The following is a 15,440-nucleotide window of genomic DNA, read 5'->3' on the forward strand; positions in this document are numbered from 1 at the left end:
CAATGTCACACGGATGTGTCTGATGTTCTGTAATCAGTTGGTGTCCTTGAGTTCTTGGACATAGCTATCTCTTACGTGTGAGCTTCTAGTCTGTGTGAAGCAGAAATTCCTCAGTTACCCATATGCGTGACATTCCCAATTTCATGCTGTTGTACTTCATTCCATTTCTTCAGTTTTTCATGTGATGCAAATTTTCCTGCATAAAAACAACACTCAGCTGAACTGACAATTTGTGTTTGTCAGCAAATTCTTTTAAAGTCTTGCTTTCTGTGCCTACTTCATTAATGAAAAGGGTGAGTATTCTTCAGTCAAGCTGAATCAAGAATCAAGGTCCTCAAATGCCATTTGAACTAGACTACTAATCTCTGTTCTTGAAACTACTTGTCTGCCCTGTAGTGAATTCTTTGCTGTTCTTATAATCCCTCTTTTCTTCATCCAAATGAGTAATTTTCTTTGTGGCACCATATCAGGTTTTTTTATAATCTTACAAGAAAGTTGTTGTTGCACACTGACTTAGACTGACAGTCCAGTTTATCTCTGGCATTCTGTTCCATCTCAAAGTCCTGTTCAAAACTGTACCTATGATTGAGGTAATATACTTACAGTTGCCTAAGTTGCTTCTTGCCCCAGTTACACATCAGAGAACCATTTAATATGTTTAGTTTTGTTTAAATACATTAACTTGGTGTTACATGTACTGCTGCAAATGGTTCGAAGTATCTTGTCTGTTGAAATGGATTGTACGTTCTAATTCTTGTGAAGTCTAAGATTGACATTTTTTCATGTGTTTCCCCTTTACAATACTGTCTTTGTTGTTACATTCAGCACTATCATTCTTTACTGAAATTTGGAGCGGTGCAGCTCACTTGATTTGGGGATCATGCTGTTAAAAATATTACATAGCCACATCTAAAGAACAGTTACCACTTAATTCCATGCTTTCAGAGTTGGTTTGGACCATATGACAGATCTTGCACACTCCGGCTTCATATATTTGGAGTAAAGCAGAACACAGGGCTGGACTGCTGTGGTAGTGCCATGAATTCACTGCTGAGTTCCAGTTCAGAAAAAAACCCCACAGTTTTAACAATAAAAGCATTTTCTTCAGTAAACTGCTATTGGGAAGGATAATAAAATACAGTGCAGAAAAATCAGGTGTTACAATTGATGAATAAATTACTTTTTAGTGGATTATAGTTGAACACTTCTTCGTGGCTACAGTAGAAAAGAGATTGAGAACTTCAAAATCAACTGATTGGCTTATGGGTTTGAATCTCTTCAGCATCATTCTGTTGGCAGAGTAGCATTGCAGGTGTTAATTGGTGCTTTAATATATTCGAAGTAGGTATTTAGTTGTGTCATTCTGCACTGTTATATCAGGCAGGTTTTGGAGAAATTCCAGCTGTTGCTCTCTCAGTTTTGTGCCTTAGCCAGGGCTGCTAGTCTTCCTCTTTAATGGGAGTCTGGAAAGGTATTTCTTGTTTTAAAATGGGGAATTAGAATTTGTTCTCTCTGATTTTTCTTACTTGGTTTTATATATGATATTATATATATGTCTGCGAAATGTGAAATATTACTGGAAGGAAGATTGAGGATTACTTGGTTTTATATATGATATTATATATATATCTGTGAAATGTGAAATATTACTGGAAGGAAGATTGAGGTACAAAATACTGGTGGAGAGCATTATTTTTTGAATAGGCTTGGACAGCATTTCTGGGAACTACCTTAGATTGTATCACTGAACAAAAAAGCACCATGATATTGGAGTGAGTTGCATTTAAATGGTCTACTTTCCCCATTTTTTCTTGATTTTTTGGGTAACATGCTTTGTGGTACAGTGGCAAATACATGTTCCTGTGCCAGTGTGCCCTCTGGTGAACTGGGGGGCGAGATCACCAATTCTCTGAAAGTTTGAAACACTCCTACTTTTGCAGTGTACAAGAGTGCAAATATATATTCTTTCCTGAAACTTGCATAGACAAGACAGAAATTATTTTTTAAAATACTTTAAACAGACTATTACTGAGATTTGTTTTTTCTTGATAGAATGCTGTAAATAAAGGCTTTGTTGTTATTGCTACATAAAGCTGTTGGCAGTTTTCAGCTTCCACATGTGTTATTGAGAATTGGGAGTTTATTGCCATTGAAACACAGAATAAAGCAGTAATGCTTACAGACTTACGTTGCTGGACTGGTGGTTTACAGCTAGAAGGACGTTCCTTGTTAGCTGTCAGAATTGGTGCTGTGTCTTGTGCATAGGGAACACCAAAGAGTGAATATTTTTGCTGTCACATCTCTTTTCCCTCTGCCTGGCCAGGAAGTTTACTTTGAAGTTCCTGGTGCTCCAGACGTTTGCGCAGCGCGCGATTCCGAGTCCATCCCACCACAACCTGGCAGTAATCTTGGCAAGGGCTGCCGTGGTGCTGGGGGCGCCCGGCTCCCTCTTTGTGGCTGCATTGGGGAGAAGTCAGAGAAGTGTGAAAAGTAGGCCAGGGGTCGGGGCGGTGCGCCGCGCCCGCCGGAATTGGAAGTGACGGACACCTCCCGGCTCAGCCGCTAATTTGCCTCCATGTTAAATGCCTCCGAAGACTCATTAAAATGAAAAGTTCTTGGGTCTCGCCGACAGACAGATTGAGTTATTGATGCTGGAAGCGGCCACCAACAGTAATTGCTGCCCATCCCCGAGCGAACGCCCCTTCTGGCATTCATGAGCAGCGCCAGGCTGACAGGGGTCAGGGGGGTCAACCCTACCGAAATGAGGCCAAGGAGAGGCAAAATCAGTGCTCTGTTCATCTTTGTGCAGCTTTGCTTTTGTTGCAAGTAACTATTTAGGTGTTCAAGCTGTGTCTTAGTCCTTTGAGGCCCAATTACGCTTCCCTTGTGCATCACCATTGAAAAGTTCTGTAAGCAGAACATGACCACAACTATTGCAGTCTGAAAAAGTGACTTCTTACTCTGTTTGGCTGTCTTAGCTTTGTGTTCACCCATGCTGCACGAGTAGAATTATATTTGTGGAGCAAATGGCATGTGCATATGGTAGTGTAATTTTTCAGGAGGAATTAATTTGCACACAGCTTGGGAATCCAGGATGTCACGATTTTGAATTGCAGTTAATGTTGTCTTTTTTGTTGTTGTTTTTGTTTTAAAGATGCAGTACTCTTCTAAGAGACAAAAGTAACGAGATACGTATATTAGGAAACAAAACTAACTGTTAAATTTAATACAAATTTGGTTTTCATCCAGCAGAGAGGCTGGGGTTTTTTTGCAACGAAGTTTCTCTACCAGCAGTTTTCAACAGGTGGCCTAACATGGTGTTGCTGTTTCTCCCCACAGTATTATGGGAAGTCACCCATAATTTAATTTTTATAAAAAATAATTTAAAGACGTTTTCATTTCTGTAAAGAAAATAGTTTTCAAACAGGTCAACCTGGTTGAATATTATGTCTAATAGCTATATGCAAGTCTAAAATTACACGGCTGTGACCAGTGAGTTGACAGACCTAATATTTTTTTATAGGAATGCGAAAACATCCCTGTGGGTTGTTACCAAAAGTGTGTATTTCAGAAGAACCCTGCTCTTCAGATAGATAGTAAACATGGCTAATGTTTTCAGTTACTAATGTTAATAAACACATGGGGGTTTTTTGTTGGGTTTGTTGGTCATGCTCAGCATGATGACCATCTTGAGGGTTTTTTCTTGTTTCTCAAATACATGAAGTTTTTTAACACTTTGTTTTATTGTATCTTTCAGGAAACAAAGGTGGAAAAGCTACAGAAACATCTTTGCAGCCAAGCACCAAATATTGTATTAGGCTTCACTGAACAGACTGAGCTTAGCACTTGTCAAGCAGAAGGGCTGGGTGCCCTACACAGGAAGGATTAAAAGTGAACAATGACTCGATTGAGAGTTCATGAGCAATTGCTTGGAGCCTATCTGCTTATCATTCTCCATGTTCAAGGTAAATATGTACTAGTTGAAATAAGTTTATCTTTTTGATTTGTAACAAGAGTTGTGTGTTCTCCAATGGTTGAAGTAGGATTTTTTTTCTTTTGGAGTTTCTTTTGCAGGCAGGTGACTTTACTGGCCTGATGTGCCATATGGATGGTTCCCTAAAAAGAAGGACATTCTAGTGGTCATTCATTGTAGTATAGATTAGGTCTATTATAGCAAATACTTAAATAGAAACAATACCAAAAATGTGTAGTACACCATGGAGCAAGTTGGATGAGCAGCAGAAGTGAAGGTTTGACCTTCTGTATTTCAGTTCCATATATGTGTGAATATTTGATCTCTTTAAACTTGACCCACTGAAGAACTTGCAGTGTGCAGTTCCCCACACCTTCTGATGCTCCCAGCAGCCCGAGGCAGTATGGTATAACTAATCTAAATTAACTTGTTGTGCCATCTTGATGGGCCAAGGTGAGGCTATGGAACATTCACAAATACCCTCGTTTTCAGTTAGTGAAGATACTCATTTGTATGTCTGTTGTCTTTCCAGACACCAATTATCAAAAACTTCTGGAAATCCAGTTATCATTAGAGCTTTAGCTCCTCTGTCAAATTGGGTTGAATTGAAAAAAAAATATGCAGCAGTGCCCTGCATGTCCAGCAGGCACGTACATGCCTAGTTGGTCTCTGTGTAAGAGTATTTGTTCTCCCAGCTGTGCACTCCTCATGTGCTTAAGTACACAGAGCTTTCCAGGTATTTTCAGGAAAATAGAGAAAACTAATTTGGTACTGCCATCTAAATACTTGAATATAAAAGTCAAATATACATTCTTATTCCATGCTTAGATCAGTTACTGCTTAGTGCTTGATTTTGAAATATTATGTGAGATATTTACTTTCAAGAATAGCAATTCAATGAACCTGTTGAAGTGGGGAGAGGAGGAAGCCTGGTAAGTACCCAAATGCTGATCTTTTTGTTCTGTTTCTGGTGTTAATCTGCAATATTAGATTAAAGGATGTAGCAGAGCTGTCTCTTTCAAGACTGTGCTTGATACATCCATGTGTATCAAGCACAGTTTAGTAATAGCCTAGTTTTGGGTATAGTTGAAGTCTGTAGTAGATTTACAAATATTTGCAGATTGCTGTAAGGTGCTTAGATTGGTAATGGGAATAAATCAAAGTAAAGGAAATGTCATTGAGAAATTAAGAAGGAAATTTTCACTGAATGTTAAGTATTAGAACAGGCTGCCTGGGGAGGTTGTGCAATATCCACCCTTAAAAAGCCAGAACTTCACTGCAATGACTGAACAGCCTGGTCTAACATAGAAGTTGGTCCTGCTTTGACCGAGTGGTGGTACCAGGTGACTCCCAGAGGTCTCTTCTGCTCTAAAATACTCTGACGTAGTGTTCTGCAGTGGACCTTGTTCTCCTTGTGTTCAAGTAGTTTGGCTGCTTCTTGCAGAAGAGACCAGCTTCTCCCCTTGTTCCCTTGAAGAGTGATGTGCTTTGTTCTTTTTGCTGAAGTCATGGTTACCCCTTTGCATTAGTCACCATTTATCATTTTACTCATAGGCAGTAGCAGCTGAAGGATTCTTTTTTCTCTCTAGATACAAATCGAAATAATAATACAAATATACAGGTCTTCTAGCAGCTTAAAATTAAATTACATTAACTCCTTCCACGATCACGTTGATTAATAACAGTTCAGTAAATAACTTTCAGTAAGTAATATAGATAAATTAAGTTCAAAGACTGAAAATTATTTTTCAGCTTCAAAGGAAGAAATTGCCTTATCTTAGAAATTTTCCTGACTTTCAAATCAATACTGAGGGAGTTCTGAAACTATGGAAGAGTTGAGCTTGTGAAATGTTGTTAGTTCTTTGCAGGTTGCCTAAGGGCTTTTCTGCAAATGTGCAAAATATACTTGGTTTCCAGGGGTGGTGAGGCAAAAACCAGTCAAGTCTCTCTGCTTTTCCCTAGATTCATGGGGGAGGAAAGAATTAAGGTCATAGTAATAAAACGTTTAAAATTTTTATAGGAAAGAGACAATCTAAAGTGAAAACTATGAACAGTTGAAAAAGTAGTTTGAACAAGGAAAATGTATGCAGGATGTTAGAAAAATGCATCGTAAAACAATCAACAGAGGTGAGAAAGATTCATTATGAAGAATTTAAGAGGATTTGTGTGATTTACAGAAAGAGGAAGAAAAAGCTGAGAAAGTAGAAACCAGTGTGTGTACTTCCAGTGTCTGGCATCCAGCTTAATGGTTTGCTCTCTTGGGGTTTTTTTTGGAGGCTTCTTCAGAATGTTAGGAATTTCAGAGCTTACCGAGACCTGAGAGAATGATAAAAGCAAGTGTGTCTGTATAACTGCATGTATATATACATACCAGATTCCTTAACAGGTAACCTGAAAAAGCAAGTGGCTGCATGTGTTGATTAATGTGAAAATATTCTTACAATAACAACAGAAACCAGAGGCAATTCCATGGCATTATTGGTGAATAGCTGCAGTTTCTCAGGATGGTACTATGCAGCACGGGGACCCAGTGGTTACCCTTTGGGTTGTATCTTTATAGCTTTGGGTCTTCTTCACTTACACTGAGCAATAGTCAGAAATAAGCCTGGGGTGCAGATGGCCAGATTTAAGAGCAGCCTCTTCCATTAAAACGTTTTTGTATTTCCTTTCTTGCTGTGGTTGCAATAGCTTTAAACCTATCACTTGCTCTGCATCTTCATCCACCTCCTTTTTCTGATCTAAGGCAAGAGGGTTTCAGCTTCAGCTGCAGTTGTGACTGCACTAAACAGGCTTTGTCTTCCCACTAGGGCAGGTTTTTCGTTCAGAGGACTAGTTTTGCTTCCGAGTAGAGTCCTTTCTTTGTTGTTACAGTGCATTGATGAGCACGTCTGATCAATATCTGTAACAGTAGTAAAGTGCTTAACATCTACTTAAATATGTTCTCATAAATTCGGTACTTCATTGCTGGCAGTTTACTTCCCATGTGGTTCATCACACCTTTGTGTATTCTTCAGAGACACCACAGAAGACCAGCATTTTAATCCTTGTAAATTAGTTGACTAAAAATGTATTAATAGCACTTGATATGTATAAAGCTTTATTAAAAGTCAAATTTTAAAAGTGTTGATATTAAATATTAAAATGGACTTAAAGTTTCCACAGTTTGTTAGTGAACTAAAAGAAAAAACCTGTTGATTTTATTTCATGCCTCTTAATTACTTTTATTCAAATACTTGATATGGATAAGGTATATATTAAGATATATTTTAAAGCCCTTAAGCATTTTCTCAATTTCAGGTGAAATAGTTATCGAATTTGTATGTATAAACTAATCTGAAACAAAATTCTAAAAGCTATAGAAGGAACTTCCAGTTGTCAGTAGCCAATTCATTACTTGAAAACACTAGTTCTTTTTACTGGTGATTTCCCCTATTAACGGCTGCATCTGTCTTTAAAATATGGGCAGCAACTGTGTTCTTATGAATTTGTCTGATTAAAGTTCTTCCAAGGGATTATTAAAAGTTGATCTATTTCTTTATTAGAATTTTGCATTTAGTTTTAAGTAACTTTATTCTTTAAAAGTCCATTTAATTTAAGTTAGAATGCAGAGTACTTTTTAAAAGTAAAATACACAAAATTTTCATGTCTCTGGCTTTTATATTGAGTGCATAGGAACAGAATAGTCTTCAGAAGTGACTTGTGGGGAAGGGAAGTGGGTGAAGAGGCTGAGGATTGTGGGTTGGGAAGTAGAGGAGGCGGGGGCTGCCTGTCTGTGTTGAACACTGGTATAGCTCCTGGGAGAGCTGGAAGGGCAGGAGAAAGGTTTTAAACCAGTAGTCTGGGAACATGCTATGATTTTTAAGAACCAGTTCTGCTAGGTGGAGCTACCTTTAACATGCCTGGTCTTTGGAGATCACAGCCTTGATATATAAAAAAGCACTGTAGGGAGAATTATGGTTAGAATGCCAAACACAGTTAGCAGAAGCATTTAAGATACTTTCTTTGCACTCATAACAATTTTTCTGATTTTTAAAAAAAATTTGTGTTTTAGGAGCAAGTGCTAGTAATTCAAGCTGTGTCAGTTGTACTGAGGTTTAATTCATAACAGAACATGTTAAATCATTATGAAAGTTTGATAAGCAGAAAGGTGAAATGTGCTTCCTGAAGTGGGGGATTTTGCAGTATCTGCATCCTAAAGCAAGAAAAAGTAATTTAAAACTACCACATAAAAAATGTCAAGGTATGTCTTTTTCATAAGGAAGGCATATCTAACATAAAGAGCACTGGTACAACTTTCATCTTTGATGAAAAGAGCACAGTGTGGGTGAGCCTGAGCGTCAGTACCAGCAGGGAGGCAGGTGAAGGGGCTCTTCTGACAGATTCTTCTTACTTAAATACTGAATTTCTTGGCGTTTACAAGCATGCATCAGAGTAGCTACAAAGAAATGCCTCTAGCACTGTATTTCTGCTAGGACAAATCCCTTTTAAGGATAATGTAGTCTGGAATAGAAATGTTTTTATGGCCAATTTCTGTATTATGAATTTAGAAAGCTGTCAAACAACTTTACTGCTATGGGCCATATTGGACCTTTATTTGTGGAGAAAGAGAGGAGACAATTAATTAAAAATTGCAGGTACAATTTGGCTTTTGTGTTTGTGTTCTTTCACTTGCTGCTGTCTCTGCATTTCATAGAGCTGGTTTTTTATGAGTTACACAAATCTTTTCTTAGATCAGAAGACTTAATGAAATTATATCTGTCTCCTGGCATTGAGTTGCAACCAGGTTAACTCGGGTTTTAGTGATTAGTAACACTGCAGTGTCACGCACAGTACATTTTTAAGTTTTATCCATATTAATATTCACATTTGAAGCATGCTTTCAAGTAGACTTAGGTTTCTAACCCAGTGGGATTTTTAATATCCTGTGCTTCTTTGAAATACATTTTATAGTCTTAAGTTATTTTCTGGGATTGGAAAAAGTACTGCTTTGAATAATTTATCTTTTTTGATCAAAGGCTGGATATGATATATTGGCGGGTGTTGTTCTATTTTAACAATCTGTTTTATTATTAACTTTTGTAATTTTTATTTATTTTATTAAAATAAGGTTCAATTTTAAACAGAAAACCATTTAAGTGTTGTCATATCTGTAGCAGTTTTTCACACTTCTAGTAATCTACATTGAATGCAGTGTATGATGGGGCTGAGCAAATGACAAAGTCAGAACTTGAAGTCTCATCAGCTTTTTTCTCATCAGCATCTTACACTGTTGCAGTTAAGAGGGGAGAATGGTCCACCATTACTCTGATATTTCACTGAATGTTGTAACTTTGTAATGCAGTAAAATACACCTTACAGAGCAGTTTGCATGTTTAGAAGTCTGTGATGCTGTAGCTCCCAAGGCTGGATAAACAGGCCAGAAGTGAGCCAGGATCTTGAATAAGCCCTCCAGTGTGTGATAGTTAATTTGTTGCTCGTGTATATTATTTTGCCACACCAGCTCTGTGCAGTTTGCAGGTGGAGGTTAGGAAATAGTGGAAAGGAAGCTTTGCTGTGCCTGAAGTCTCTGGGTGCTGCATTTCAGAGCACAATATATGACACACATTTGAAGGTTATGTGAGATTTGTGTATGTATGTTTCTTAGCTGTACTGCAGAGTGACAACTGCATGTATCATGGAAAAGAAGAGATTAATTACATCATCAAGTAGTGTAGTGTCACAAGATCCCTAAAACATGATCCTCTCTTTCACTGTCCTGCTCCCAGGGGGAAGATGTGAATGTCTGAGTGTGAATGTCTGAGAGCTGGAGCTCTGGGGGTGAGGAGATAAAGCTTGGAGGAAGATGTTCCTTAGGCCTATCCTTAGCTCTCTCTTGTTCATTTACTCAGTATCTATTAACCAGGAAAAACAGCAGTGAAGTATCCTGTGAGTTCAGGACCTTCATCTGCCCTCTTAACATCTAAGGTGGATGGAAGCCAAGTCTTTCCATGTTTGACTACCATCCCCATACCTACCAACTTTAAGATGGACACTAACCTGTCTTGAAGTGCTGAGGATGAATTACAGTACTGCAGTAAAGGATACAGTTAGGGATAATATCTAGGTGGAGACAATTAAAAATTGTTTCCTGAAGTAATCCCAAGTATCCTCAAAATTTTCCTATTCTTTTCCCTGGATACTTAAACTCCTGTCTATGAAGAGTTCTCTTTACAGTCTTAGAGAGTAAAAATACAAGAGTGATATTTTTTTTCCCCCCATTCTTTGTGCAGTGCAGGTATTACCTGTAAGATGAAAGCAGGCTCCTATGGAGTTTCACATTACAAAAATAATGAAATTGTAGTCTGTTTGTGCTTTGAATAAAAATCTTTGCCTATAGAAACTGTACAAAAGACAAAGATGCTGTTTCTTTGAGAATACAGTTATCTATTTTGGATTTTATTTGGTATCTACTCTTCATAAATCTTGTAATGCAATCCATCATAATAACTGAAGAGGAGAAATGTATTTCATGTCACTTATAGTATAAAAGGTTGGTATTCTTGTAGTCATGCTTCAGTGTTAGTTTGCAGAGAATTATACTGCTTTAAAAGATGCAAGACCTGCAAAAAAATATTGTTCTTTCTGTTCTGAGCTAGGAGAAGCCATGTTTTAAGGGTTTCTTGGATTTCTCCTCTAATAAGCTGAAAAAATACTGCATTCAGTGATCAGAATAGGAAAATGGATGAGTGACTGTAAGATGCTGATCATAAAGTACCATAAAGACTTTTAACGTGTGGAATGTCCCTGAAGATAAGGGGGGGGGGGGGGGGTATAACATCAGTTGGGAAAGATGCCATAGTCATTCAACAAAATTAGAAAGACCATATTGGTACATATGCAGTGGCTTTTCCTTTAAATATTAAGTAGAATTACCTGTTTCTCTGAGCAGGTAAGGATCTCTTAAATGCGAATACAGAATGTCATGTAATGTCTGTAGCACAGTATTAAAATTACCTTTCAGTTTATGCTGGGAAGAAATATGTGGAAAGAGAGGGGGGTGGATGGAGGAGCTATTTCATATGTGCAGAATTCCTTTTGGTTAAATCAGAAATACCTACAATCTACTGTTATTCTAGCATTAGATCTTGTTTCTTGTTAACAGTCTGTACATATCAGGACTGTTTAACTTGGGCATTACTGAAATGTTGTTTGAAGACCACATTAAATAAAACACTGCTCTGTGATTTCAGTGTTTGGGTAAATGGTGTATTTCTCAGGATATTCTCTTGGTTGTATCCAAAATACCACAGTTGCATTACTTTGCTGCATTGGACAGTGCACTAGGTGTGCTGTATTAACCAGATGAGGAAATCTGTAAGTCTGCTGTTTTCAGGACAGTAGGATCAAATTTCACAAATATTTAATTGGGCACTTGTCTGAATGACATAGTAGATGTTACAGTAGAGTGATACAGGTGGCTGTATCTGCACAAGGTTTTAATCAAGTTTTTTTGCCCATGTTTTAAGCAAGGTACAACAGGATGCTAACGTTCTCATCACTCAACAGCTCGTGTTTGCTAGGTTTGACAGGAAGCCACACAAATCTGTTGAAAGGGACCATGAGTTTCCTGGTCAGGTTTCTTTCCCTTAGAAAAACTGAAATTTTTATTGTAACCTCCATTTTTTTACTAATAACTGAATTTGTAAAAGCCTCTGCTGGTCCTGACTGGCTGTTGGCTTACCTTGCACACTGAGCCTTACACAGAGCCTTGCTATAATCTGTATGAGTGTGGGTGATAGTTTGTTCACAGCTCTTCTATCTGTATTTTGTTCATACCTTGAGGATTTAGAGCCAAGGTGGTGGGCAGAAAGAGACTTCCTGTTGGTAAAATTTTGTATGATAAAGCTGAGGGAGATGGGTAAAGATGTTATCATCTCCTATAGTAATCACATAGCATATTTCAAATGAGGCAGATAATGTTCCTAAATTTTTTCTGGATGTACTTCACTAAGAAGAAAACAGATGGATGTTTTCTTCTGAATGCCTACATTCACAAAAGCACTTTCATAATATGAACAAGAGCAAATGATGTTTAACTCTGCTGCTGTTGAGAAACTGAAGGCTACTTGGAACATGATGTAGCCCTGTTTCTATTCTGTGAAAGCTTGTTTGGATGGATGTTCATGTCATTTACTGAAATTTAATTTGCAAACAAGATTTACTTTAGCTGTGTTTTGAAGTACTAATGCATATAGAGATCAAAAAAACCAAGAGATTTTGGAGTTATTACTGCTCTTCCATGAGACTGCGAATCTATAAAAAATTACTTCAGAAAATTAGAAAATTGCATATTAAGTATGTTCAGTCATGCATAAAATTATTCTTGTTGTGGTTATCAAGCCGTCAGCATTTTGGTTTTCTAAACACATGAATGAGAGAAGCTTTCTTCAGAAAACTCTAACCAGTTACACCACTAATTTTCTTCCCTACTTCAAAACGAGAAAATATCTTTCTGTTTATATGGATTATGGTTGGAAGATCTGCTGTTAAGGTACAAAATATTTCAGCTAGGTATTTCTAGAATAAAATTATTAACTCAGATTTCTACCATAATCTTGGGAGAGGAGATTGTCCCAAGGAGACAAAGGAGAGGAGGTTGTTCAATTCTTTATTAATATAATTACTCTGTTGTCATGTTTTGCCTGTAAAACTCTTGAGCAGTTATCAAAGAGATGCAGACATTTTTTTTCTTGTTATTTTTTTCATGTCCAGGTCAAAAGCTAGACAGCATGCTTCATGGTACAGGAATGAAGACAAATTCTGACCAAAAGAAACAAGCAAATGGAGTAACACTTGCTCCAGAGGACACCTTACCTTTTCTTAAGTGCTACTGCTCAGGACATTGTCCAGATGATGCTATTAACAACACATGCATGTAAGTGTTGCATTCAGCATAGAGAGGCTCTTTGAAGAGGATCATTTTGGGTTTTGAGAGAGCAAACTACTTTTAGAGGCTGACCAAGGTTCTCTCAGGTGATCTGACCATAATTTATTATGTTCTGTGAGGGCTAAAACTCATGGTCATCTCTGTGTAAACAATACTGTTTTCACCACACCTTAGAACCATTTGCAACTGGTCATTTTAAGTCCAGCAACGGCTTTGAAGGACAGAGGTTTTAAGTAACCCTGTGATATTTTACAACTGGGTGAGTATTAAGTGACCCAAATCTAAGCCTTCTGACACAACCACCTGTTTGCTTATTTCTTCAGCTAGTAGTCAAAAAGGTAATGTAAACAACATAGCCATTTCCTGAGAATTCCTCTTGTTACATGTTCAATAGTTACAGACTATGAAGGAAAGGCAGGGGAAAATAAAGAAAAGCCTGTGGACATGTAGAGACAGGAGGGGAGTGACAGGAGGGGAGTTTTCTCTCTGATAGGCTTAAGAATCCTAACAGACTCATGCACACAGGTTATGTGCTTGCTTAAGGTGGTTTTTTTTCATGTCCTGAAAACTCCTTGTTTTTCCTTTTTTTCTCTTCATTTGCAATTCCATGTTCAAGGCCCTTCTGTTTCCTTCCTTAAGAATTAATATACACAGTTGAAAACATATTACTTGCTCCTGTACTCTGAGTCTTCACTTTAACATAGTATTCAGTCTCTCGAAGGTGTCACTTGGCAGATAAGGCAGTTTTTATGGAACCCAAGGAGGTAGAATAAACACTGCTGTCTTTTTAAATGTAAACACAGGCAGTAACTTACGAACCGTTTGGAGCTGAGAAAACGTTCCAGTATTTTGTCTTTCAAGCCTCTTGGTATTTATTTATTGGTTTTTATTGCCCTCTAGTGTGTGCAGTAAGTATAGGCCTTACTAGTTTTTGTCTGACCTAGTAACTGATAGGCCATTATGCTGATAATAAAGCTATTAGTTAAAAACACAGTGTCTATGTGCAGGGTATCTTACGGCATTATGCTTTCCATATCTGCATTTCTTTGAATTAATGTAAATAGATTTTTGGTAAACAAAATTATTTCTAAATTTGTTTTCCTTAGTATCTGTGTTGAGGGAATGAATGAATTTTTGTGAGAGAGCATCTGTCTAGTGTTCTACTTGAGAATACTGTGGGAGTCTTTTATTCTCAACCTGGATGGTAACCCCTGTGTTAAAAGAATTTTTATAGAAGTTTTCATTCTAGAATTCTTAATGGGTTCATGGTCAACTAATGCTGCATATTAAATGACAAACATGCTGGTAAAGCACACATGATATGTTTATTCCAGAACTAATGGGCATTGCTTTGCTATCATTGAGGAGGATGAACATGGAGAGCCCACGCTTGCTTCTGGGTGCATGAAGTATGAAGGTTCAGACTTCCAGTGCAAGGTGACAAAATGAGATTTATACCAATGCCTTACTTGGTTTCATTTTTATGCCTCTCCCTCTTTTATATGGCATTCTGAAGATGTTTCTAAAGCAGATAGTGCTGCTATGATGAGTATAAGAGAAAAACTTCTAAAGAAATTGGGTTTTTTGTCTTAAGAGCAGTATTTATTTAACATATGATTTAACTGGTTTTGACTAAGCTCAAGACCTTTCCCATGTATGAAATAGCAACTTAAGTAAAAATCATCTATTTCTGTTCAACAAGTAAAAAACGTTCAATGAAATGCTTTTCATGAAATATAAAAAAATGCAAGATCAAAAGTAGGCACTCAGAGATTAGATGATGTCTGTCTGCCACTGCAGAGTGATCTCATACATTAAATGGTGTGGTTGAAGTGCCTTCTAAATAAAATAGCTTACACTTTTGTCTGTGCTATGTTGTAGCTGTAGCATCCCCTGCCCTGTCCCCATTTTAGCTTCAAAATCCAAATGTGTATCCAATTCTCCTTCAACAGGACTCGCCTAAAGCACAGTTACGTCGAACGATTGAGTGCTGTCGTACGGATTTCTGCAATCAGGATTTGCAACCAACATTACCACCTCTTGATAGTACAGGTAAACACCTCCTGTATGTTCACACTGCTACTAAGAAATGCTGTGTAGGTTCTGGTTTTCCTGATCAACAGTGGAAGTAAGGAGAAAATATGATTACAGTATTGCACAGATCTGTTTTTTCCCTTATGAAGTAATTTTTGTATGAAGCTCTGTACTACACTTCATTTTCTGTTTTCAGTTTTTCTTTTTTTGCCACCTTCAAGTTAATCTTTTCCTCCATCAGTCACTCACGGTATTTTTATTCTTGTTTTTAGTGTGCTCATACCTTCATCTACATGTGATATTCTGATCTGTTTTTATTCAGTTTCCACAGTCTGATCTCTTTTTAAAAAGTTTTTCTTAATCTCTGCTGTGCTTTTACTATTATGAATGCCATCATAAAAGAAGTATTCTGACCTTGTTAACACCTCTTTATTGCAAACTCATTCTCTTCTTTCTGTTGTTCCCAGTGAAAATAGTTTGTTTTCATGAGCTTACTCATTCATTGCT

At 37.4% G+C, this 15,440-nt stretch overlaps 1 protein-coding gene across 2 annotated transcripts in view; it reads left to right on the forward strand.

The window, feature by feature from the left end:
- The window catches only part of BMPR1A (bone morphogenetic protein receptor type 1A), a 37,195-nt gene that overhangs the window by 11,368 nt on the left and 10,387 nt on the right, over positions 1 to 15,440 (forward strand). For both annotated transcript variants that reach the window (XR_001865892.1, XM_017746306.1), the window contains exons 2-5: positions 3,758 to 3,965; positions 12,725 to 12,887; positions 14,234 to 14,336; positions 14,852 to 14,951. Coding sequence is in view for 1 of the 2 variants with exons in the window: in XM_017746306.1 (XP_017601795.1) it covers positions 3,899 to 3,965; positions 12,725 to 12,887; positions 14,234 to 14,336; positions 14,852 to 14,951 (433 nt within the window). In the remaining variant the exon portion in view is untranslated. The remainder of the gene's footprint in view (positions 1 to 3,757; positions 3,966 to 12,724; positions 12,888 to 14,233; positions 14,337 to 14,851; positions 14,952 to 15,440) is intronic.

The sequence above is a fragment of the Corvus brachyrhynchos genome, unplaced genomic scaffold (assembly GCF_000691975.1).
Source record: "Corvus brachyrhynchos isolate BGI_N302 unplaced genomic scaffold, ASM69197v1 scaffold279, whole genome shotgun sequence".
Taxonomy (NCBI): Eukaryota; Metazoa; Chordata; class Aves; order Passeriformes; family Corvidae; genus Corvus; species Corvus brachyrhynchos.